This window comes from Elephas maximus, chromosome 20 (assembly GCF_024166365.1).
Source record: "Elephas maximus indicus isolate mEleMax1 chromosome 20, mEleMax1 primary haplotype, whole genome shotgun sequence".
Classification (NCBI taxonomy): Eukaryota; Metazoa; Chordata; class Mammalia; order Proboscidea; family Elephantidae; genus Elephas; species Elephas maximus.
In genome coordinates, this window is record NC_064838.1 from 62,175,908 (window position 1) to 62,203,473 (window position 27,566).

The 27,566-nt window shown below is 38.9% G+C and overlaps 1 protein-coding gene across 1 annotated transcript; it reads right to left on the bottom strand.

Annotated features, from left to right (window-relative positions):
- Nucleotides 1–9,161: 9,161 nt before the first annotated feature.
- Nucleotides 9,162–27,480, bottom strand: ARF4 (ADP ribosylation factor 4). Its single transcript, XM_049862621.1, has 6 exons — nt 27,106–27,480; nt 18,594–18,674; nt 18,120–18,229; nt 14,567–14,638; nt 11,850–11,975; nt 9,162–10,106 (listed from the first exon to the last, which is right to left on the bottom strand). Exons 1-6 carry the CDS (start codon nt 27,170–27,172, stop codon nt 10,020–10,022), a joined length of 543 nt encoding a protein of 180 aa, XP_049718578.1. The 5' UTR covers nt 27,173–27,480; the 3' UTR covers nt 9,162–10,019.
- Between the last annotated feature and the right edge of the window lie 86 nt (nt 27,481–27,566).

The window sequence follows — 27,566 nt, forward strand, 5'->3', positions numbered from 1 at the left end:
TACACTATATGAATGATTCTATAATTTTTCTATCATAACAAACATTTCAAGTTGAATGATGTTTATATAATTAGGAAGAAAACCCTAAGGTAAGGTGAGAGGCCCAGGTTCTGACACAGGGAAGGAATAACATGAGGGTCTACCTCTACCTCAATTTGGTTAGTAGTTTAGTACAATTTCACTTTTCAGTTTTAAGCTTTAACAAAGATTAAAATACACCACAACCAATTGTCATTGCTTCTCATCCTTCATTTTTCAGTCAACAGATATTTTCAGTCTCTTACTCTAGATCTGAGTTTTTTTGTGTATGGTGCAAATGGACTTAGCTACAGCCTCATTCTTACTGCAGCTGATTTTAATTTTTAGGATGGGAGCACAATTTAGTATTCAGAGTGAACAGCAACATACTCAACTTGATCCCATTGTCTTTAATTACTCTTGCCCTGAAAAATGTTCGTAAATCAATAGGGTATTTGACCATATGATGTTAGAGATCACACAGCACAATGTATTACGAGAAACTGTGTACTGACAGGGCTTGAACTTTTAGATGAACCACTGAGCTGCTATGCTAGAAGTATTTTCAAAATTGTGTTTTTATAAATAGAAGAAATGGGAGTAGCAGGACTTTTGGCATCTCTGGAAAAAAAAAACTTTTTATAGACTTGAACATTATAGTTTGAGTTACAGGAAAACACTGTATATATAATTTATATTGTAAAAAGATTTTAAATATGAAGCCAAATGCATTTTACAGTTAGAAATTACAAAAGGTTGTAGAGGTTAGTGTCTGACCTAAAATGGTGACTAAAGCTTTACTCACTTGGTTATCACTCTATTTGTAATGCTTCAGCTGTTGCCTTTTTTGATGTTCAGGATAACTGTACTGTTATCTCGTATTCCTTCATTTAATTTCTAGCTTAGGTAATAAAAGCCCATCCACCTCAAGAAGAGTTCTTGATTTTCCAGTCATTAAGCCCTGTTCCAAATTCTTTCAGCTCTGAGCCCAATATCATAAGAACATTCCTCTTTTGATAAAAGTAGCTTTCATATTCTGCTCACTATCCATCGTAAAGTCTTCAGTAAGTCTGAGAATGAAGATTTTTTTTACCTGCACTGCAGATGAAACCTTGAAGTCCTTAAAGGACTTTCAGGGGAAAAATTAAGGTAGCAGTTTCTTGGGATCTTGTTTAGAAAAAGCTGTAATTGAAAAACTGATGCTGTCGAATTGTGCCTTCCTAAATAACATTTTGGGAAGCATTTTAACATTCATTGATAAATACAAAAATGATGTATTAAAGCCAGAATTTGATTTTTTTTTTTCCCGCAAAATACGTATTTTTCACTTTATTTTTGGTCCACTTTCAAACAGCTCACAGGACCTTTGAAAACCTGTAAGAAAACCAGCAAAAAGTTGAGAGACATTTTGAAAGCAAAACTTATGATGTAATTGTTCATGCCCGTGAGGAAGGCTACTTGTCCTGTATTGACACCATGACTAGCTAGACTGAACTCTTAGCAAACATTCCCTGCCCTGAATTTTATATTTGCTGACCAAATAGTATTATCAGATTGTAGGCAGGCATGGCAGGATGCTAGGTTATAGGATGTTATTTAAACACACAAACAAACCTTTGCTGTCAATTTGATTCCGACTCATAGCGACCCTATGAGACACAGTAGAACTGCCCCATAGGGTTTCCAAAGAGCATCTGGTGAGTTCAAACTGCCAACCATTTGGTTGGCGGCTGAGCTCTTAACCACTGCACCACCAGGGCTCCAGGATGTTATTACGAAGTGCCGTATACTGTCTGGTCACATCTCCAATAGAATGGTTGGAGTCCTAAGATAGGGATCGCTAAGACTGTATAAATAAAAAATAGCATACCAAAACTTCCTTGTGCTCATTAATTAGAATAGAGTGTTAACCCAGGAATGTTTAAAGTATTTAAAGCCATCTTTGTGATTGGATTTTTCTGTTACATTTGGATTTTAATACAGCTTTAATAAAATATGGGAAGTCTAGCAACTTTCCTGGTGAACCCCATTTTATGTCATAAATTCTCGCTCTAGGAATTAACATTCCAAAAATTTATATGATTGATTATAAATGGCTGAGTATTCTAGACATTTATTCTGTTAAACTGAACTTTTGTGTGCAATTGTCGTTACAGCAAACTTGTACGCTGATAGTTCATAATTCATTAACAAATCATTTCTGGCTAAGAGGTTAATGTTTTTAAAAATTAAATACTAAAATCAGTTTTTTTCAAATTTCCAAGAATTTCACTGGGTGACTCTTCTGAGAGAACTAAGGTATGACCTCTTCAGAATATGCTGGTTTCTGTCTGGAGGTAGGTCTCTGAGGAATATAATACAAGAGAGAAGGTCCAAAGAAGGCCACTGTGGGAGATTTCCCAGTGGAAAATGACACATTCCGAGCTCATATTCTCCACAGTGATGTGCAGACAGAGGTTCCCTAAGAACTCGTTTGGGATGACTCTGAAGCCATTAAAGATAGAAGTCTGCACTGTTAGTTTGTCACAAGACCCACATGAAAGCTCAATAGGGAGAGTCCTCTGTTATGAGGTAGTACAGACTTTAATATTGAAGGTATTAGTGCTATGTTAACGTGGGCGATGATTGAGCGCTGGTTTCAGAATAACATTCTGAGATGACAATACCAATGCATGTTTTTGTAATTGAGGTAACAGTAACATAACCGTTTGAAAGCGTACAGTTCCATGGCATGTAGTACATCAGTGATGTGCAACGATCGCCTCTCCGGAGGTCCAGAATGTTTTCATCACCCTGAAAGGACACCCTGGACCCGTTAAGCAGTCACTCTCCATTTCTTCCTTTCCCCAGCCTGTGGCAAACACTAGTCTCCTTTCTGTTTCTATAAATTTGCCTATTCTGGATATTTTGTATAAATGGAATCATGCAATATTTGACCATTTTTTTCTCATTTCATTTAGCATGTTTTTGAGGTTCATCCATATTGTTGCCTGTATTAGTACTTCATTCCTGTTTATGGTTCGATAACATTCCATTGTGTGTGTATATATATATATACACACACCACATTTTGTTTCTCCAACTGGACATTTAAGTTGTTTTGTCCTTTTGGCTATTGCTAGTAGTGCTGCAATGAACATTGGTGTACCAGTATCTGTTTGAGTCCCTGCTGTCAGTTCTTTAGGGCGTATAGCTAGGAGTGGAATTGCTGGGTCGTACCGTAATCCTGTTCAACTTTGTGAGGAACAGCCGAACTGTTTCCTGCAGCAGCTGTTACCACCTTACATTCCCATCAGGAGCGTATGAGGGTTTCAGTGTGTCCACACCCTCACCAAACTTCTTTGTTTGCCATTTGTTTTTATTATATCCATCCCAGTGTATGTGAAACAGTCTCTCTCTCAATGCATTTTTAATTTGTGTGGTCTGAGCTGTTGCTGCCATGAACCAGATTATTCACAGTGGGTTACCAACCTCTTTTTTTTTTTTTCCCAAAGAGCCAATTTTAAGCAATTTATACTTCTTACGAGGTTGTGTCAAGTTGGAAAGGTCAGTCCCATTGCTTCTTTTGAAGAGATTTGGGAAGAAAAAAGTTCCAAAAAATAAATTTGAAAGAAAACAAAGCCTAAACTAAGAACAACAAAAAAAGTTCATTTTAAATATGTGAGTCTAGTTCAGTGATTTGTTTCAGAAAATGAACTTGCTTACTTATGTTGGCTTTGCTCCACTCTTACCTACAACTTTTTAAATCCCAATTTGGGTACACAGTAGCAGATAGCAAGAATGTCTAGAGACTAATTCCTGAGAAACTGAGGTGGCTGTGGCTGAATATAACTTATCAAGTTATAATGCGTAATCATAAAAACTCTCCTTAAAAAAAAAAAAATGTTGAAAAGAAAACCCTACTTTCAAGGTAATAATTAAAAATCATTTATTTTTGGAATGTAAATTGGTACAAACACTTTGCAAATCGATTTGGCGCTTCCTTAATAAGCTAGAAATACAAGTACCATATGATCCAGCAATCCCACTCCTTGGAATATATCCTAGAGAAATAAGAGCCTTTACACAAACAGATACGTGCACACCCATGTTCACTGCAGCACTGTTTACAATAGCAAAAAGATGGAAGCAACCAAGATGCCCATCAATGGATAAACAGATAAATAAATTATGGTATATTCACACAATGGAATACTATGCATCGATAAATAACAGTGAGGAATCTGTGAAACATTTCATAACATGGAGGAACCTGGAAGGCATTATGCTGAGTGAAATTAGTCAGTTGCAAAAGGACAAATTTGTATAAGACCACCATTATAAGAACTCGAGAAATAGTTTAAACAGAGAAGAAAATATTCTTTGATGGTTACAAGAGGGGAGGGATGGAGGGTGGGAGAGGGGCATTCACTAATTAGATAGTAGATAAGACCTACTTTAGGTGAAGGGAAAGACAACACACAATAAGGAGAGGTCAGCACAACTGGACTAAACCAAAAGCAAAGAAGTTTCCTGAATAAACTGAATGCTTCGAAGGACAGCGTAGCAGGGGTCTGGGGACCATGGTTTCAGGGGACATCTAACTCAATTGGTATAATAAAATCTATCAAGAAAACATTCTGCACCCCACTTTGAACAGTGGCATCTGGGGTCTTAAACGTTAGCAAGTGGCCATCTAAGATGCATCAATTGGTCTCAACCCACCTGGACCAAAGGAGAACGAAGAACACCAAGGACACAAGGTAATTACCAGCCCAAAAAACAGAAAGGGCCACATAAACCAGAGACTACATCATCCTGAGACCAGAAGATGGTGCCTGGCTACAACCGATGACTGCCCTGACAGGGACACAACAGAGAACCCCTGAGGGAGCAGAAGAGCAGTGGGATACAGACCCCAAATTCTCGTAAAAAGACCAGACTTAATGGTCTGAGGATAGAAGGACCCTGGTGGTCATGGCCCCGACCTTCTGTTGGACCAGGAAAGGAACCATTCCCAAAGCTGACTCTTCAGACAGGGATTGGACTGGACAATGGGCTGGAGAGGGATGCTGGTGAGGAGTGAGCTTCTTGGATCAGGTGGACACTTGAGACTATGTTGGCATCTCCTCCCTGGAGGAGACAGGGTAGAGGGGGTTAGAAGCTGATGAAATGGGCATGAAAGGAAGAGTGGAGGAAGGGAACAGGCTGTCTCACCTAGGGGGAGAGCAATTAGGAGTATGTAGCAAGGTGTATGTAAGTTCTTGTGTGAGAGACTGACTTGATTTATAAACTTTCACTTAAAGCACAATAAAAAAAAATTTTAGTTTATTTTTAAAATGAGCTAATACACTAAATATTATAAGAATTTATTACAAGTTTGCCCTCTTCATAGTGTATTCAATCACATTGAAGCCTGATGCTAAAATTTACATTTTATATCTAAATGAAAAAAATCTCTAAATTGTAGACCTTAAAAATAATAAATCAGTTCAGTTGGCTGATGCACCAGTATAACTAATGACTGCCACCTGACTCCAGTGTCCTTTAACCCACAAATTATCTACCAGGCATCCCTAGAACAGCTGCCTTAATTATTCTTTGGCTGAGTCCAGACCTGCAGCTTTGGAAGTGGCATTGCTTTCGCTATTAATTTCTCACAGGAAAATCTTTTAGTTACTAGAATATCACCATTTAAGCTTTTTATATGGTTTGTGGAAATCGTTTTAAGACCAAGGGATGTTTGTCTAAAAGCAATACAGAAACAAGAGTAGCAATGTAACCTCCCGGTAGTTAGGCGCCTGAATATTGGTCACACCGTATACCGTAGAGGAAACTGATCAAGAATAACTTAAACAACTCTTGGGATTAAATTTTAGAGCCAAGTCCCAACAAATTCCGTTTTTTAGTAATGTAGCTTTTAAAATATTTAGATTGCCTTAATGAAATTAAGAATGTAAAGCTAGTATTTGATTTCTGTCATTTTCCTAAAAAGTCACTTAGCTAATGATATAAACATCTGGACAGAGTGCTTGAGGTGCTGGTACTATCCTGACACTAGCTCTGTTGACCTTTGGAAGAGTTAAACTGCAGGTAGTTAATTATTTCCAATCAGATTCTCTCAGTCCAAATGCAACCTTCTGAATACTTAATCGGCCTGTACAGCTGCTTCCATTAATTTTCCCAATATCAGATAATGTACTAACACATAATACCAACCGTTTGCTCTTATTACTCAGTCATGTTAATATTTACATTACTGAAACATCCAGTGCACTGCCTGGAAGGATAAACACCTTTCGAATGTCAAGTCAGAAGTCACGTTCAAACCGCGATGACCGAAAACCAGAAATGCCATATTGAACGTCTGATCCCAGCAAGTGATCTAAAGTAACCACTACTACCTATTGGACAATTCTGTATCTATGCTGAAGTAAACTGAAGTCTCAGTGAATGGAACTCTGGGAAATTAAGACAACATTTCGTTTGTTTTATTTTCAATAGAAGGTATGTGAGGTGAAGGGGAAAAAAATCAATGGAAATTGAAATGTGTAACAAAATACCCACAAAGCAGCTAAATGATAAGCTAGACAAGACATTCAATGGGGAGCATTATGGACTTAAAAAAAAAACTTGAACAGAGGGACAGAGAACAGTCTATCAACTATAAGGCTGCTAGGGAGCCTATAAAGGAATCACAATTCCTCTTCAGTTTCTCCATTAGTATCTGACAGAATATTTCTCAATTAAGGGGAATTTTTTTTATACAACTGTTTTGTATAATAGGAGAGGTCACAGAGACCTCTTGTTGACTGACCAACGCCAAGTTTAACATTTGACTGGACACCAAGAATTGAATCTTGACAGTGGCAAGTATTTCATAAAGTAATACTGGAACATTTCAATAAATCAGGACAGTAGCAGAAATTTTACAGTAAGTCGGCACTGCTCGCAAATGATGTTCTCAATGTACACTTTTCCCCAGTGCACTTAATCACTTCTTTTTTAGAGGAAAGGGGAATGGAACTTTTCAATTTGACTTAAAAAAAAGATGCTACTAGTACTAGGGGCCCTGGTGGCACAGTGGTTAAGCATCTGGCTGCTAACCAAAAGGTCTGCAGTTCAAATCCACCAGCTGCTCCTTGGGAACCCTATGGGACAGTTCTGCTCTCTCCTATAGGGTCACTATGAGTCAGAATCAACTCAGTGCCAATGGGTTTTACTACTAATATGGAAGAAAAAAGTAATTCCTAGGGATAAAAAGCATCCTCCACGTTGCCAGTTAAAAATCAGCAATCTTGCAGATAACTCTTTTTAAGAGCTGGTTCACATTACAAATATGATTCTCTTTACTCCTTCAGAGTCCACAGAAGCATCTTCAACTTAATTGGTTTAGCTTTTAAAATTAATATACCCCAAACCAAAGCCATTGCCATCAAGTCAGACTCTGAGGGCAGAGCCCAGCAGTTTGTACTTGAAACAGCTTTGTTGTTGGTTGCCGTCAAGTCCAGTCCAACTCACAGTGACCCCGTAGAACAGAGTCAGAACTGCCCCCATAAGTTTCCAAGGCTGTAATCTTTATGGAAGCAGCCTGCCACATCTTTCTCCCGAGGAGCAGCTGGTGGGTTCAAACCACCACCTTTCGGTTAGCAGCTGAGTTACTTAGCCACTACACCACCAGAGCTCCTTTAACATTAGTAGTGATTTAACTACATTATAACACTGAGCCCGCTGAAATTAGTTAATACCCCATAAAATTACACATACTGTACTATATTTCAGTTTTTTCCAACAAGAAATGAGACCTTTATTTGAGGGGAAAAGGACAGAGGAGGAATTCACCTGGTGGCCTAAGAAAGATGCAATTGTGTCAAGTGACACAAACAAGTTCAGCACACACTTAATCCCAGTAACCTGACTTTGACAATCATCACCTACTTAAGCGCAATTTCCTTTCCCTTAGTCCAGCAGGTTGTTTTTTTCTTAAAAATCTTCAAACATATACATATTTTTTTACAAGCATGTTATTTGGTTTTATAAGTATTCAATCCATAAACTTAACTGACTCTATCTAAACCATTAAGAACCATAAAAAACGGCCTCCACCAGACTGAGTCCATAACAACTAGATGGCACCCAGCCACCACCACTGACTGCTCTGACAGGGCTCAAAATAGAGGGTCACGGAGAGAGCTGGAGAAAAACGTAGAAAATTCTAACTCAAAAAGAAAAGACCAGACTTGCTGGCCTGACAGAGACTAGAGAAACCCTGAGAGTATGGCCCCTGGGCACCCTTTCAGCTCAGTAATAAGGCCACTCCTGAGGTTCACCCTTCAGCCAAAGATTGAACAGGCCTGTGGAACAAAAGACTAAATAGGCACACCAGCCCTGGGACAGGGACTGGAAGGCAGGAGGAACAGGAAAGCTGGTAATAGGGAACCCAGGGTTGAGAAGGGAGAATGTTGACATGTCATGGGGTTGTTAACAGGTGTCACAGAACGATGTGTGGGAAACTAGTTTGTTCTCTAAAACATCTGAAGTACAAAAAAAAAAAAAAACCCATAAAAAAACAAGGTTTATAAAATACATTAATGTATAAAATACATTAGAATGTAGACTTAAAAACTAATTTACTTATAAGGTTATCAAGGTGAATCCTTAATAATGCCATAAATGTAGCTGACCTGAGGTGTATCTTTATTGTTTTAAAGGGCTCTCAAAAAAAAAAATCATCACATGTATCTTTCTGTTGAAGTTTTGAAATTTGTGAAGTTAAAAGAAATGTGCTTGTGAATTTTATTCTTTGCAGAAGAGTAACACCACCAACAGTGTATGTACTCTTCCATGCAAATCACACTTGATTTTCTTAAACTACTGTTAGCTATGAAACAAACACATGCTTTTTGGGCAGTTCATTTTATTACAGCTTTTCTTGACTGGACTTTGGAAATCTACAGCATCAAAATCCTATTTTATCAAAGAGAAATGAATTTTGAAGATGCTCCCCAGTGTTATACACATAACAACCCATATTTTATGTCTAATTTAAACAAGCAGCAAACCCCCTGGGATCTGTATTATTGTTCATGGTATGTAAAATATGCAAACCAACTTTGTTGAAATTCATTTCAAATATGTTCAAGACACAAAAATAACACACACAATTACATATTTTATCATTTTATTAGGAATAATTCCAAATGGGTTATGAAGAAACCTATTCATTGCCTTTGATGAGTTTTCCAAAAATTCTTCATGAAGATATGTTCACCAATAAACAACACATCAGGAGAACTACCATACTGGGCAAAGAGTCAGGGTGATACCGAAAGCAACATGCAACATAAAAAGATAACAATGTAAAGGAAGACAACCTGCTGAGTATTAAAAATCATCTCAATTGGGGAACTCTTTGCAACCAGCACAGAACTAATTAGCTATCAATTCCAAACCACACCAAGGTTGTTTGGCTGATGGAAGCCAGGAGTCAACAATGGCAATAAAAAAAGTTCCTCAGTGCAAGGTATCTGAATAGTGTTTTGGAGCACTTCCCTGGCTGGCACAAGCATTATTAGAAAATCTTTTTGGCAAGGGAGCAAAATAAATACCAATGGAATGCTATACTTTTAATCAGCAGACTGTCCCCGGAATGATCAAGATATCAGGAAAGTAGCAAAGGGGTAACTTTACAACCTTATCTTGTGGGCTCAAAAGACATTCAAAACGGATTTACTTAAAGGTCTCACATAGCTATGTCCAGGCATTTAGGCTTAAGGGAAGTAAAATTAAAAGAGGACACTTCTTTTTCCAAGTTCAGGAGAATTTCTTTAAAACCAAGCATATTGCTAAATAGCAATATTCCACTTGGTAAACAATAATTGGCAACAAAGTTTAAACGCTGTCATATTCTGCCCAAAACCAGTCCCATACACTGTTTAATAACCAAGATGCAAACTAATTTTGTTGTAACAAGCCTAGACCAACTCTATCAAACGTGTCCTTGGTCAGAGATCCAGTTTCACTTAACGTTTTGAAAGCTCATTTGACAGCCAGTCAAGTCCCTCATACAGACCAGTTCCTTGTGTAGCACAAGTGGCTTGAACATACCACTGTAAAGAAAGGCAACAAGAAAATACCTGATTAACAAAATGATGTGCTTAAATATTGTGTTTTAGCCGAAAGTTTACACAGCCAATTAGACTCCCAATCAACAATTCATACACAAATGGTTCTGTGACGTGGGTTACAATCCTCGCGATGTGTCAGCACTCTCACTGTTGCCACCCCACCTGCCCTGTTTCCATCCATCCAGCTTCCCCGCCCCTTCTTGCCTTTTCACCTTTACTTTGGAGTAAACATTGACCATTTGGTCTTGCACAGTTGATCGTTCAAAGGATAAAATCAGAAAATTATTTTTCACAAATCCCATGTTACTGAGTCACCAGTTACATAAATGCACAGGAAAATGGGGGGGAAAAAACCCCATATATATATATACACATATATACACACACACACAAGGATGAACGTGTATAAACATATTAAAGTATTATATCTCATTAACAAATAATTTTATATTTGATGATCTCAGTAACTGCAGATCACTCAAAATTATCCTTTCGGAGTCTTCTATAACTCCTATTTCTCAAAAAAAAAAAAACAAAAACCAAACCTCTCTTCATATCTAATGCTACACCTACCTATTCACTGGACTTCATCAACTACCGAACTACCCACTACTTCATCTAAAGAGAACATCCATGGGAAAAGTAGTTATCCACCTAGTTCTTTTAACCTCCTTATTTCCTATAAAACTAAGTTCAAAGCAGAAAAGGCAAAATTTTGAGTAGAAGGGTTGTTGACATTTTAGGGGCAAAGCTTTTCAGATAATTTCATTATCTTTAGCCTCGTGCATTCCAAAAAGTTCCACTTCTAAAAATGGCAATGAATTTTTATCTCTAGTAACTGTATAAAATCCCATAAAAAGTTACAAGTGTCAAGAAAAGACCTAAAAAGCAACCCAATTACCTTTACAGGATAACTTATTTTTATTATTTTGTTAACTGAAGTTTTATTTTGCTTTCATTTGCAAGGTCACTGTAAGTACACCATGGTGGCAATTAGCATTTGAGCAACAAACACCCCAGTAACCTAGAAAGCTGGGGAATGGCATGAATTCGTGCCTTCACATCACGGAAAACTTACTATTTACACCGTATCTTGTTTAAATCAGCCAGGGACATGTCAGGCTGCACAGTCTCAGTGCCACAGCACAGTCTCAGTGCCACAGCACAGCACCTGCCTTGTGACAAGCGAAGGCAGACGACTGTACAGCACGTGACACACTAATTGTTTGTGGCACCAATACATGATTTTTTTTGCCAATATTCCAATCATTAAAATGGTAAGCTACTTGAAAACAAGTACATTTCTTATAATCTTGTATTTGAAATATCTTAGAATCTTGTTTAATACTGTAATTATGGTTTCCTACAAAAGCTTTTGATGATTACAAACAATACAGAACAATATTATCTAAAATATGGCTGCAAAACACTAGACCCTTAATAAGCAAACCAAATTATAAAACATTTCCTGTAGAGCTATACAAAAGATACAGAATTAAAATTAAGAATATCAAGTCTTTAGATATTCCAATTCTCCTACAGTGTGGTTTTCCTTATTGTTAGCAATACTGAACATTTTGAGGATAAAGTTAACATTAAATGTGAAATGGCTCACTTTTGTGTAAGCAACAGGATATTACCGTATTTTTTTTTAGCTGTTCAAATGACATAATTAATTGATGTTTAAATTGAATACTAGCTTAATATAAACCTCCAAATACTTACTGTTCTGTTACGAAGAGACTGAAGACCCAATTTATCTGTCATTTCACTGATGGCCATAGCATTTGGCAAATCTTGTTTGTTTGCAAAAAGCAGCAGCACTGCATCTCGCAACTCATCTTCCTGAAGCTGGAAATCAAAGCTCAGGTGTCAGTGACTCTGGAACTAGAATCCAGTTACTGTAACAAACTGGGTGAAACACTATACCGCTGCACATACCCGTTATTCAACCTTAAATACGTTTTGAACATCAACCTAAATTAATACTCTACACAAAGGTTCAGGTAGTCCTGTAACTTAATTATTTTCTGCTTTCAATTTTTTGTTGATATCACGTGTTTTCATTAACGGAAGCACACTGAATCGCTGAGGGTATCTGAATTTTTGGTAGGTAGTATGGATTTTTTTTTCTTGCCCCCTCCCACAAGCTGACCCTAAGCGTTTAGTAGTACATACATATGAAGTACCACTAATTATAACCCAGAGTTCCCACCGGGGTCTATTGATACATATGTGTAACAAATAAAAATTCTCAAAACTTCTATTTTTCCTACCAAAAATTCAGATGCCTCATACAATACCCTGTAAAAGCAGTAATTTGCTGCACACATCCATTCCTTCGGTTTCACACAGTCATAAAGGCCCCTGGCTTGCAGCAGCACACATTGTCAGTGGTACAGCAGCTTCCCTATAAACCTTAAGAGGCAGAAAAAGTACTTGGGCCCTAGAGGTACCCATGAGCACAGAAGGGTCAAATCTCATATCCTTCAGTTTTTAAATCTAGTGCAAACAATCAGATGCTTTCGAGTAAAGTGAAACTTTCTCAAACCAACCATCCTACACTCCCCACTTTTCAGCCTTCCTGATGATCCTCTGAGGGTCAACACTGACGTGCAGACGGGAATAGGTATTTAAAACAGGATCTTATGGTACTTAGCAGTACAAGTATTTAGATGATGATTCTTTTTGGACTTTCATCTTTTCCAACCAGCTAGACCAGGCAACAGCAGTATGACATCCCAATTTTAGGGCATTAACCCTAGTGGCACAGTGTTTAAAGTGCTCAGCTGCTAACCAAAAGGTCAGCAGTCCTAACTCACCAGCTGCTCTGTGGAGAAAGATGTGGCAACCTGCTTTCCTAAAGATTTACAGCCTTGGAAACCCTATGGGCCAGTTCTGTTTTGTCTAATAGGGTCACTATGAGTCGGAATCAACCCGACAGCAGCGGGTTTGCTCTTTTTTTTTTTGGTTTAGCAACATCATGAAAAATGCCAGAATAGTACCAAAGAGTAGAAAATGGTAGGAGGGGGAAGAGGAGTCACTGTTAATGGTTATGTGGTTTCTTTTGGGGGTGATAAACATGTTCTAAAATTAGACTGTGATGCTGGTTGTACAACTTTGTAAATACACTAAAAGCCACTGACTTGTTATTTTTTAAACGGGTGAATTTTATCTCAATAAAGCTGTAAAAAAAAAAAAAAGAGTAGAAGTTGGTGACATTTACTTCATTAGGGGAAAAAATCACTGGTGACTTAGTTACACGGTCATTTCACAAGCTGCATTCCAGCCTCAGGGGCGGTGAATGAGCATCAGGAGTTCATCTCAGTAAACACGTTACAGTTCCGAGTGCAAAACCATGACGAAGTTCTTCTAAAAAGGCTCCTCAACAATTTATCTCTCCTCAGGGTTTTTAACAACATAAATACTAATATTTATGGTAGAAAATATTAATCTGAGCAAGACCAAAATGCCACTGTAAAAAAAAAACGCCACTACTATCAGGTGAAATTCTTTACAATTACAAAACACTTCTAAAGTCATTACAGGCACAGCATAGAGAAAACTGAACCAGATAATCTTGAGAAAAAGTGACAACTTCAAAACTATAGATTTAGGGGGCTGTCTCATTAGGGGGAGAGTAATTGGGAGTGTGTAGCAAAGTGTATATAAGTTTTTGTGTGAGAGACTGACTTGATTTGTAAACTTTCACTTAAAGCACAATAAAAATAATAAAAAAAAAACTATAGATTTAATATTTATAAAATAAAGAACTGGACTAAATCACAGGGGCCATGGTGGCACAGTGGTTAATAGCTATGGCATGTTACAGCTAGTAACCCAAAGGTCAGCAGTTCAAATCCACCAGCCACTCCTTGGAAACCCTATGGAGCAGTTCTGCTCTATCCTACAGATTCACTTTGAGCTGATGGCAATGGGTTAGGTTTTTTTGGTTTTCTGGACTAAATCAGACATCCTCCACCATAGATATGCATCAAAATCACCCATGGAGCATTCTAAAAACTAGCTAGGGCTTCTCCCCAACTTACTTAGCTATCCTCCAACGTGTTTTAAAAATGCTCTATACAGATTTTTACATGCATTTCTAAGAACCCGAGATGACAAGGTTCTCCCTCAAAAAAAAAAAAAAAAATGTTTATGAAATCTAATCACAGTTTGTAAACCCTAGTGGCGTAGTGCTTAAGTATTACGGCTGCTAACCAAAGGGTCGGCAGTTCAAATCCGCCAGGCACTCCTTGGAAACTCTATGGGGCAGTTCTACTCTGTCCTATAGGGTCGCTATGAGTCGGAATCGACTCGACAGCACTGAGTTTGGTTTTTGATTTTTTGAAATCACAGTTAAAATGAACCAACCACTAACACCACTGCCATCACATAGGAAAACATCTTGGAAATGCAATTAATTTCAAATATATTCTTACCATTTTCTGCAGTTCTTCTGCTCCTTCCTGAATTCTTTCACGATCATTGCTATCTACCACAAAAATAAGACCCTAGAGAGAAATTGTTTCAATAAATTACAACAGTTAAATTTAAAGGACTTGCTAACTATGAATAACTATAGGCACAAAATCATGTCAAGGGCTAGAAGTCAGGAAGAAATGTCTCATACAAAAACGAAAGAATGAACTCAAGTCTCTAAAAACTGAAGTACTGTTTGTCATTTCAACTTATTAATGTTACTTCAGATCTAAAAAATATCCTACTCTTCCCCAATCGATCACTCTTTTCAACTATACTATGGAATCGATTCTGTCCTTTTCCCTACTACATTTAAGTGTAGGAAAGTGTTAAGTAGCAAAATGGCCACAAGGTGGGGACAAAAGAAACAACTAAAGAATCACGAACTTAACTAACTGAATAAACTTGGTCGCTCAAAGACATACACGAAGTGTAGATAAAATTAAAAAGGAAAGGGAGGGAGGTTACAGCAGTTTTTATATGCTTATCAGGAAAGGAAAAGGTAGTCTTGCTCCAGAATGTTCCCTGCCAACTCTAGAATCAGAGGCAATCTTAAGCAAAATACATCAAGAAAAATTCAAAGTTCACTTGATCAGATAACAAATTCTTAACAAAAAGAAGGTTAGCAGTAATTCTATTAGTCCCAAAGTAATATTATTGAGGAGGGAAATTTTAGGAATAAATTCCAAATTATTCCCTTTCTGGGACAGCCAGAATCAAGAGCGTAAAAAGCTAGGATTCTAGAGAAAAGTTGGCTACTGTAAAAAAAAATTATTTAAAAGGCCAAACACTTACTTACTTATGTAAAACAGCAAATAACTGGCACTATCTCAAGAGGGAGAGGAATTTACTACTAGAAACACCGTCTCCTGGATTGTTCATATGAATTAGAAACACAGCTATTTGCTATCTATAATTAGTTTATTTTAAATTTCACAGCTAGAAGATTGTTCATATGAATTAGAAACACAGCTATTTGCTATCTATAATTAGTTTATTTTAAATTTCACAGCTAGAAGTGATTGGGAATGCTGAAAAAGCTGGTTCTATTAGGTAACAAAGTTTTGCCCAGAGGGCATGAGCTCTCAGGAAGAAGTACCTGGGCTTCAGAGTCTAAGTGGTCCAGAAGGCCAGGAATGGGTCTAATCTCAAGCACTGAAAGTAAATTATTGAGCATTCTAAACAAGTCTAGGGATAAGACCAGGGTTGCCTTTTACAAGGTTTAGGATTAACAAGGCTTTACTTCATATCTAACTCTACTTCAAAAGTATGTTCCTTATGACTGACTTAAAAATAATTCAGGCAGTGCAGCACTTTAGGGAAGGATATAGATTAAACAGTAGTGGCCTGAAGCTGGTTATTAACTATATATATGGGACTTCATTAAGCTATTCCCTTTACTTCTGTGAATGTTTGAAAATTTCCATAATAAGGGTTTTTTAAGCACAAGACTGTACGTCAAAATACCTTTTCTAAACACAGCAGCATTAACACTTTTGTTTTTAAATTAAAAAAGCATGCCACTTATTTTATATGACATACTACTTAAACTCAGTGATTCCAGCTACTCCCCTGGAAGCCTCCTGAATGCCTCACTTGAAAGAGCTCTGGTAGGGCAGTTGCTAAAGCACTTGGCTGCTAACCAAAAGGTCAGTGGTTCAAACCCACCAGCTGCTCCATGGCAAAGATTTACACAGTTTTTTAGAAACTCTATGGGGCAGTTCTATGCTGTCCTATAGGGTTGCTACAAGTCAAACTGACTTGATTGCAGTGGGTTTTATACCTCACTTGAGCCCTGGTGGCACAAAGGTTAACCGCTCAGCTGCTAACTGGAAGGTCACAGTTCAAACCCCCCAGTGGCTCTGTGAGAGCAAAGACCTGGCAATCTGCTCCCATAAAGACTACAGCCTAGGAAACTCTATGGGGTGGTTTTACTCTATCCTATAGGGTTTCTATGACTTGGAATCAACTGAGCATATGACAACATACCTCACTTGTATACAATGTTTTTAGAGTTAAAAGACCAAGAGTGGCATCTAGAAACTTAAACACAGAAAATGCTTATAATATCACAATTTACTTTGCAGGGGAAGGAGAAATCAACCCCAGTAGTAAACGGAATCTAATGAGAAACTCCTGGTGTAGTGGAAAAGACAAGAGTTGAGACCAGGTAGCTAGAGATAAAGGATGAACAAGAACCAGCTCTCCAGTCTTAGCTAAGTCATTTTAAGCTTTAGTTTCCTCATCTACAAAAGAAGATGGTTAGATCAGAGCAGTGGCTCTCAATGGGGAAATTTTGTGCCCTGGGAATGTCTGGCAATGTATGGAAACATTTTTGGCTGTCATAACTGGGTGCAGTCGGGGTTGCCACAAGCATCTGAAGAGTTTGTCTACATCAAAGAATTATCCAGCCCAAAACGCCAACAGTGCTGCTACTAAGAAACCCTGGACTAGAGCCTTTCTCCTCAACAGCGTCAGCACCACCTGAGAACTTGCTAAAAATGCAGAATCTCAGGTCTTACCCAGGACCTAATGAATCAGAATCTGTATTTTAACAAGATACCCGAGTGATTCATACGCACTTCTCATGCCTGCCTTCCAATCCCAGTGGTCTGGGGCTATGATCTGGGCTTTGGGATTGTTAAAGCCTTCCAGCTGAGTCTAGTGAGCCGCCAAGTTTGGTAACCTCTGCTCTACAGAATCACTACATTCTCTTCCATGCCTGTATATCTGTTGTGTGAGCTCCCATCAAGTCGGCCCCCGACTCATGGTGATCCCATGCATATCACAGTCTAACCGTGATCACCCTGGAGTTTTCACTGGATGATTTTTTGGAATTAGATCACCAGGCCTTTCTCCTAGTCTGTCTTAGTCTTAGTCTGTAAGCTCTGCTGAAACCTGTTGAGCATCATAGCAACATCCAAGCCTCCACTGACAGACAGATGGTGGCTGTGCTTGAGGTGCACTGGCCAGGAATCAAACTAGGTCTCCCACATGGAAGGTGAGTAGTATATATACTAAAAAAAAATATATATATACTACACGGTAATAAAAAATACCTTACAAATCAGCAGAATGGATCTACTTTAATGTATTTTTTTCTTAAAATATTTTTTAATATAGTAAAAACCTAAATGAGCTAATAGAAGGACTATCAATTGTCTTACATTCCCTAAACTACAAAAAAAACTACAGTGACAGAAAATTACACAGGCCTTACTTTCTAAACTAAGAATGAAACCATTTGAAATAGTAATGAAACCTAATTCAGTCTTGAGAACCACACCTACTACCCACCCCCATCCTTCACTCAAAATCTTACTATGATCACCATGTCTTTCACCCCAGATAATTTAGCCTTCACAACCAAGATGAGTCCACTGAATATGAAAGTAGTGATAAGAAAGTCAACTCACACACAGTGAACCCCAACACCCAAGTAAACACTATATACACTACTGTAAACTTTACAGCATAAAACACAAAGTTGTAAAAATGTATAGCATTCCTCACCTGGGTATTTTGGAAGTAATGCCTCCAGAGAGGCCTAATTTTATCTTGACCACCAACATCCCATACCGTGAAACAAATGTTCTTGTATTCTACTGTTTCCACATTAAAACCTTCAAAAAATAAAAATAAAAAATGACCACTGTATACAATAAAATGTCATTAAGAAAATAAACCCCTTTATTGTGAAATTCTCTTACAATTGGTTTTTTAAAGTCCTACTGGATACAGTTTTCCCAAGGTCAAGAAGGGGAGAGGGTTGGCACATCACAGAGTTGGCAACCAATGTCACAAAACAATATGGATATTGTTTAATGAGAAACTAATTTACTCTGTAGGCCTCCATTTAAAGCACAATTTTTATAAAAGGTGAAAAAAATAAGTTTCAAAATGTAAGTTTTTTTCAAAATTAAACTCCATTTTATTTCACTTTACAATATATTATTATGACATAAAGTCATTTGCCAACTTTCTTACCAATAGTAGGAATGGTGGTGACTATCTCTCCTAACTTCAGTTTATACAGAATGGTCGTCTTGCCAGCAGCATCCAATCCAACTAGGAGAAAAAGATGACATTTTAGATTTTAAATGCAGACCAAAAGCACACACTAAGAAATAATTCTACAACAAAAGTATAGTTTGAAAGTAAAAGCTGAGCGCAAGGCACAAATAATAGACTTGGAAATAAAATTATCTCATTTTTGATTCTCAGCCAAAAGCAAAACTTCCTACAGAAAGTCTTTCCATTTTTCTTTTTAGACCCAGAAAGACATCATATAACACAGTAGTCAAGAGAAAAGAGTACCTAGCTGACTCAGGCTCCTGTCTCTAGCTTTGTCAAAAACTGAGTACCTTTAAGCAGGTCACTTTAGGGAACTGAGACCAGAGAAATTAGTCATAAAATAAGGGGACTGGATCACATAATCTAAGATTTCTTCCAACTCAAGTCCTTATTTATTTCACAAACTGCCATTTTTTAAAACACAAATTAGAAAGTGAATCAGCGATCATAAGAATAAGTGAGGGAGCAGGAGAGCAGTGGGATGCAGACCTCAGATTCTTGTAAAAAGACCAGACTTAATGGTCTGACTGAGACTAGCAAGACCTCAGGGGTCACGGTCTCCAGACCTTCTGCTAGCCCAACACAGGAACCATTCCCAAGGCCAACTCTTCAGACAGGGGTGTTTTTCTTTTTATGGTATAGAAAATGCTACCGGTGAAGAATGAGCTTCTTGCATCAAGCAGACACATGAGACTACGTGGGCAGCTCCTGCCTGGAGGAGAGGTAAGAGGGCAGAGGGGGTCAGAAGCTGGCCGAATGGACAGGAAAAGAGAGAGTGGAGGGAAGGAGTGTGCTGTCTCATTAGGGGCAGAACAACTAGGAGTATACAGCAAAGTGCACATAAATTTTTATATGAGAAGCTGACTTGTAAGCTTTCACTTAAAGCACATTAAAAAAAAAAAATTACCGTACATTTAGCAAACTCAGTTTCCTTTTATTTACAAAATCTGGGTAAAAAGGTCTTAATGTTGGGGGGTAGGCATAGCATAACTACGCCCTAGTTCCCTTACAGCGATAATGAAGAAGACAATTTTGTTGTTAACTGCCATCAGCCCCCAACGCATGTTGACCCATGAACGACGGGACAAAATGCTGCCCAGTCCTGTGTGAGCAGCCACTGTGATCCATTGGGTTTTCACTGGCTGATTTTTTGGAAGTAGAGTGTCAGGCCTTTCTTCCTAGTCTTAGTCTAGAAGCTCCACTGAAACCTGTCCAGCATCATAGCAGCATGCAAGCCTCCACTGACAGATGGTAACTGTGCATGAGGTGCAAGCCAGTTTTAATCCGATGTAAATCTATTTCAACATCAAATGCAAAGAAATCAGAACAAAAGTCTGGTTAATTTGGGTTGTAAAAAATGGCTCTATCATATTCAGCCCTAATAAGTAATGTCTAAAATCTTAAAATGATTCATTTGAGGCAATTATACAAGTATGGCATAATGCATTTGTGAAAAATTCCACAACAGAACAAGAGGCAGTGATTTATGGCAGTGTTTTAAAAAACCCATTGTGGTCCAGTCAATTCCAACTCATAGCGACCCTACAGGAGAGAGAACTGCCCCATAGGGTTTCCAAGGAGAGGCTGGCGGATTCCAAGCGCCAACCTTTCAGTTAGCAGCCATACCTCTTAACCACTACACCACCAGGGCTCCTATGGTAGTGATACTGAACAGCAAATCAAATACTTAAAAAGTATCAATTAAATTCAAAAAACTACGAATCTCTCAAAACCTGCATATTCTACATTGTTTGCTAAAGCCTTCATAAACAAAAGATCAGTATCTGAAAACCTGATTAAATTTATCGTTGTCTTAGGGACATCACATTCAACTATCTGAACTTATGCTATCACAGATTTTGAAATCAATTCAACTGAGTATTAATTTAAGCAAGGCCACTTTTTAAATATTTAAATCAAAGCATGACTTAGCTGACATCACCTTACTTATCTAATTTGCATTCCTTTGCAAGTATTTTAACTTTTATCAGCTCCTCCAAAGCACAGCTGAAGACAATAAGCAATTCATATTCCTTCCCCCTGTACAGTAACATTGTTTTGTACCCTACAAAGGAGAGCTTTAGGACCCCTCTAGAGACTGAAAGTTCTTATGCCTTCTTATTCCTTGCCTTCTAATCAAACCCTTTTTCCCATTTCTTCCTACTGGGAGTCAGACTTACTCTTTCCAAAATACTACTATATTTTACTAGTCAGAGTGAACAACCCACTCCAAACCTTCATTCACAGAAATAAAAAAAAAATTTTTTACCACAAAAATAAACCTACTGCTGTTGACTCGATTCTGACTCATAGCAACCCTACAAGACAGAGCAGAACTGCCCCATAGGGTTTCCAAGAAGCAGCTGGTGGATTCGAACTGCTGACCTTCTGGCTAGCTGCCTGTGCTTGTAACCACTGTACCACCAGGGCTCCACCAAGTGTTACTTTTTTAGTATGTAACAGTATCAGAAAGATCAGAAAACAATTTTTTTAAAAATACACAAACAAAATAGTCACCTTAAAGCCTGGCATCTTAACTAAAAAACTTAGGAGGTAAAAATCCTAATCCTTTAATTGTTCTACAAAGCTAAGTCCCTTGAAAGCCTAAGATCTCACGTGATTTTGATCAGATTTTTAAATAAATTCAAAATTCACCTTTAAGTAAGTCCAAATATGATTAAGCCCAAGTCAAAACACTTAAGAAAGGTTTTGAGAATGTTAGTGCCTGCAGGTCAACTGGACCTGATACCACCATTTGAAAACAATATAAATCCATGAAAGAATGGAAGAAATCCAGGCCAAATATTTTAAGTCATAGAAAAGTAGGTATGGTGTGATTCAATTTTTATTTTAATAGAAGTTCAATACCAGCTTGTATGCACATTCACTAGTTTCTTTTACTTATATGTTGTTAGGGCTTTTTCCCAACACATACTACATTTATGTATAAAAAAACTCTTACCAAGTGAGTGAATTTCCTTTACTAAAATTTATGATGTATCTATTTGAAGGCCTTGAATATATGTTATATACTACTAACTTTCATTAAAAAAACAACAGGAAGTTATTTACAAAACACTCCAACCATAAAGTCTCTAAGCATTAACCCAAGTTATTTTTAAAATAAAAATTACAAGACAGTTTAGTGGCTCACAGTAACAAAAAAAAAAGATTCTAAAATCACAAAGATATCTTTTGCAGCTGCACCCTAAATCACAAAACCAAAAAAACCCGTTGCTGTCGAGTCGATTCCAACTCATAGCGACCCTATAGGACAAAGTAGAACTGCCCCACAGTTTCCAAGGAGCACCTGGTGGATTCGAGCCGCCGGCCTTCTGGTTAGCAGCCGTAGCACTTAACCACCAAGCCATCAGGGTTTCCCCTAAATCACAGGGCTGTATAAATGCAAAACAAAAGAGTAAAAAAAAATTTCTTTAAAAAGCACATCTACAGTGAACTTTATTATACACCAATTATAAACCATTACCACTGAAAACTTGCTAGATAGTTCTTTTCTCAAAATCATGTTGGTCTAACAATTTTGTGCCACCTTAGTTATTTCCTAAAGTATGTATTTCCTTAATGTTGCAATATTTGGCAACAAGATTTCTCCACAAAATGAAACTACAGTAAACCTGTGAATGCTGGAACCTGTGTAAGGCAGTAACCTGACAGAGAAGGAAAACGCAAATATTTCCTACTAAAATGAGTGAATGAAAAGTGGTAAGATTGCGCCCTGTCAAAGGCAAAACACTTGCAAGACCTGAAAAAATAGGCAGTTCCACTGAGTTCTGGCTCTCATAGGTTTCACTATGTAACCAATTCTCAAGTAACCAAGATAAAACTCTAATCTGTACAGTACAGGAATGTCCTTGGCCCCAACCCCCATAAGCAAGTTGCTGTTTTGACAGATATACTAGAATAATTACTTAACTAGATCTGTGCTTTGACCAAGGTGTCGTTAGGTGCCGTCAAGTCGATTCCAACTCACAGCGACCCCTATGTACAACAGAACGAAACACTGCCCAGTCCCGGGCCATCCTCACAATCATTGCTATATTTCAGCCCATTGTTGCAGCCACTGTGTGAGTCCATCTCGTAGAGGGTCTCGCTCTTTTTTGCTGACCCTGTACTTTACTAAGCATGATGTCCTTCTTCAGGCACTGGTCCCTCCTGATAACACATCCAAAGTGTGTGGAAGGAAGTCTCTCCGTCCTCACTTCCAAGGACATTCTGGCTGTACTTCTTCCAAGACAGATTTGTTTGTTCTCCTGGCAGTTCAATATTCTACCCAACACAATTCAAATGCATCAATTCTTCTTCAGTCTTCCTTACTCACTGTCTAGCTTTCACATGCGTATGAGGAGAATGAAAAAACCAGGGCTTGGCCAGGCCCATTTTAGTTCTCAAAGTGACATCGTTGCTTTTTTTTTAAAACACTTTAAAGAGGTCTTTTGCAGCAAATTCGCTGGAAGTAATATCTCCTTTGTTTTCCTGACTGCTGCTTCCATTGGCATTGATTGTGGAGCCAAGTAAAATGAAATTTTTGTAAAAGTGTTTGTGACCAAAGTGTTAACAGCAGCAAAACTACTAAAGAAATCTTCACCAATCAGAAAATGCTTATAACATGAAAGTCAAAAAAAAACCAAAAAACTGTATACACATAACTACAATTTTCGAGGAACAAAATCTCTTAAAAGGCGAAGAGTAAATATAATAAATATTAATAATGATGGAATGGTGGAATTACAGGTAATTACCTTTACTCTTTTCCATGTTTTCTAAATTTAACAAAAAGAACATTTTTAGAATCAGGAAAAAAAATTAAAAATTACATAATAAATGAACTTATAAAATATGCTAGGGAAAAAGTAAGAAACACCACTTTTTACCCTGAAGCTTTCCTTCAAATACTGGTAATATTTAAAAATTGGCCAAGAATCCTTCCTCCTAAGTCTCTCTACTCCCCCCTAAAAAAATCACACAGTCACATAATACAAGGCAATTCAGAACTATACTAGTATTAGCAAACTTTTAGAAAGCAACGCTTGTTCAACTTCTCAACAGAAAAGTCCAAAGTAGAGACTAGAACTAATGATTGATAAAGAATGCCTTAATGTTTTGGGATATAAACAAAATTTGAGAATTCAATACCAAAATTTTTTTGATCACGGATCAAGATATGGAGACCAGACTTAAAACAGGATACTGCAGAAGTTGTTGATTTCTAACTGGGACAGAAGTTGTTGATTGCTAACTTGGGCTACAAGAGAAATCTAAGGTGGAAACTGGTTACTTTTGAATCTAAGCTCGACAATACATAAGTAATTTCCCCATTATAAACAACTGTCAATCAAAAGTTCAGAGGACTCTAAATCTGATACTGTGTTAGCTTTTTATTTTTAATTACACTAATTTCAAATGCCTTTTTAAACTTTTTAAAAAGCAGATTTAAGAGTAAAATTTAAAACTCCATAACCATTTGGCAAATCAGACACATTAAACTGCTATCTTTTAATACAATTTAAAATGGTAATCTCAAAAAAACAATGACTCGAGAAGGCATGAATTTTATCTAAGCCTCGTAAAGGAAAAGGAAGCACACAGACCTGCCAGAGTATATTAATGTCATAAGGAAAAAACAATCATTGACTGGTAATTCTAATACTTCAATAGGGACAGCCACCTTGAAAGTGCTTAGCTTTTTTATGCTGTCAATCTCTAACAAACATGGAATAAAACCTAATAATCAGCAAACTTCCAAACCACCTTCTGCCTATTCACTTAACATATTCCCCCACGTACATATGCCTCCTATGTTTATACTTCATTTGATGAGTTAGCATAAAAGTTGACCTTGTGACTCAAAGTGTTTTTAATGAAGGAAACCTGGTTTTCCCGAAATTAAGTGCAAAACAAAAATAGCAAACCTCAGTAATGAAACATCTGACAAAATGAATTATCCCAAATCATGACTTCTATCCCCTGCAGAAATCAAATACTTTTCTATTTTATTTCAAGCATTTGAGGGTAGGGGGGAGGAGAGGAGAATGTCTCTCAATATAGTAAATATAACCAGGTGTCAAAGAGTTGATTCCAACTCATAGCGACCCCACATGTGTGAGAGTAAAACTGTGCCCCATAGGGTTTTCAACGGCTATTTTTTCTTCAGAGGTGCCTCTGGTTGGACTCGAACCTCCAACCTTTCAGTTAGCAGCTGAATGTGTTAACTGTTTGCACCACCCTGTCACTCCTGAGAGTAAATACGGGAAAGGGCTAGGACATAATTCTACTTTTCCTCTCTCGCTGCAAGCTTTAGCCATCGCAAAAGACTGAAATGAAAAATCACTCACAATAAATCTTAAAAGGACCAACACACAACATTTTCAGGAACACAACCACATACTATTTAATCTCTAAGGAACAGACTGGAAATTTATTTATCACAGTCCAAAGTCCTTCCACTGACTTCAGATCTCTTGTCAGACTTCCAATTTCAGCCACTTAAAGCTTAAATAATAGCCTTGTCCTCCTATACTAATTCTGTCCTCCCCATAAATGAAATCTGAGAAACCCTGAAAAACAAAATATTTTTATTTAACTTTGTAAATGAATTACCAATTGTCATTAATTGCAAAGAAACTGGATTAACAGGGAGGTGAAAAAAGAACTAAGTATGTATATCCTATATACCTTGAGATATTACAGAAAACTTGTTTTTGAATTCTTTGATGGTAGAAGACCCAGCCCCGTGCCGTCGAGTGGATTCCGACTCATAGCGACCCTATAGGACAGAGTAGAACTGCCCCACAGAGTTTCCAAGGAGGGCCTGGCGGATTTGAACTGCCGACCCTTTGGTTAGCAGCCGTAACACTTCAACACTACGCCACCAGGGTTTCCTCGATGGTAGAAGAGGTCAAAAAATAAAGCCTCCCCACCACACTCCAGAAAACAAACTAATGAACCAACAAATTTCAATGTTCAAAGATGGGGGCGGAGCTCCATGGAGTTTAGCTATGATGTGGAGACTACTCACAGTACTACCGGGAGAAGATGCTTACATCACCCAAGTGACAGCCCCTTCTCTCAACTGAGCAAAACCCGACTCTGAAAAGCAGTTTTTAAAGTCTACTCTTTAAAAGAATTAAAAAGGCAAAAAAAAAGCTGTAATTATCATTTCCCAAGGCTACCCTAGGGCAAGTGGAAACCCTGGTGGCTTAGCGGTTAAGAGTTACGGCTGCTGACCAAGAGGTCAGCAGTTCGAATCCACCAGGCGCTCCTTGGAAACGCTATGGAGCAATTCTACTGTCCTATAGGGTCTCTATGAGTCGGAATAGACTGGATGGCAATGGGTTTGTTTTTTGTTTGTTTGTTTGGAGGAGCAATGATTAAAGCGTTCGGCTGCCAACCAAAAGGTCAGCGGTTGGAACCCACCAGCAGGTATGCGGGAGAAAGACGTGGCAGCTGGCTTCCCAAAAGATTTACAGCCTTAGAAATTCAGTGGAGGCAGTTCTCCTCTGACCTATAGGGTCGCAATGAGTCGGAATGGAGTAGGCAGCAGTGGGTGATGGGCCCTAAATATTGGGGTCACGATGTTCAGTTTAGTTACTGAAAAATTTGTTATCGAGCTTTGTTTTAATCAGTTTCTAAAAGTTTTTGTGCATTAAGCCTTAGCCACCTGGCTAAAAGTTAGTAATGAAAACAGGAGAGTCAACCAAATAGACTAAGTTTTTGCAAGCGTCCAAAATAAACAGATTCACGGTAAGCTCCGTTTTCGTGGTGTGAACTTACTAACACCAAGAAAAAAAAAAAAAAGGCAGAATCTAGCGCAAAGCAAAGTTTAGCAAAGCGAGCGCTGAGAACTCGGGACTCTTCAGAACCCGGCGTGCTCCCTGGCCACCGCGCTAGGCCTGGTCACTTCCTGCCCGGCCGGCTCCGGGTCCCGGCGGCCGCTCACTCACATACCGTCGGAGTGTGCACTGTGTGCACCGAGCGGGAAGAGGGATGCGGAAGGCTGGACTCGCTCTGCCTCCCTCCCGATCGCTGCCTACACCGGGGGAGAGGGGAGTCAAAACGCTCCCTCCGACGGAGACTGGCCCGTGCCTGCTCGGCCCTGCGAGATCCGAGAGTTCGATTTCCTCACATCCCCGCCCAATCTGGTGGGACTTTCAATAGGATTAAGAAGAAAGCAAAACCCAAAAGGAGGAAATCTTGCCCGCGGGCATGTCCCTGCCCTTTTGGGCGACAGATGTGCGGCGACTGCTCACCCTTCAACGCATTTTTCCCCCTTAAGAACTCCTCCCGACCCCCGGCCCACCGCCCCTCCCCCACCACGGTCGGCGAAGGAAAAAACAGGCCGAGACCGCCCTAAGCGGAGAGACCCGGCCTTTCCTCGGCCCACTGAGGCTCGCGATCCTTCACTCACCCATCAAAATGCGCATCTGCTTCTTGCCGAAAAGGCGTGAAAAGAGAGAGGAGATGGTGAGACCCATGGCGGCAGTGGCACTTGCGATGGGCAGGAACAGAAGGGGTTTAGGGCGTCCCCGGGCCTTCTCCTTTCACACTCCCGGCAAACTGAGCGAGAGGGAAGAGAAAGAGCTGAGGAAGAATGAGAACAGCAGGGACGGACGGCCGGCCGGCGTACTGGACGAAGCTTCAGTCAGAACCGGGACAAGAACTAGCGGGCAAGGATCTGACCGGCGACTGGCGCGGCAGCTCCGGCTCCAGCTTTAAGGTTCTGGTTGTGCCACGTCACGCGGCGGCCGCGGCGACTCCAGCGGCGGCCCAGCCCCTCCAACGCGGACAGAATCGCGTCACCGCCGCCCCATCCCCCTGCACTTCCGGCGCTGCCCGAGACACTGCGCCTGCGCAAGCACAGGATTGGCC

Excerpts from the sequence above, each read along its gene's own strand:
- ARF4 (XM_049862621.1), bottom strand. The coding sequence starts at position 27,172 with ATGGGTCTCACCATCTCCTCTCTCTTTTCACGCCTTTTCGGCAAGAAG. Across the intron at positions 11,976-14,566 it reads CAGAAGAACTGCAGAAAATG|CTTCAGGAAGATGAGTTGCG; the intron begins GTAAGAATATAT and ends TTTGATTTCCAG. Across the intron at positions 10,107-11,849 it reads AGTCTCTTCGTAACAGAACA|TGGTATGTTCAAGCCACTTG; the intron begins GTAAGTATTTGG and ends CTTTCTTTACAG.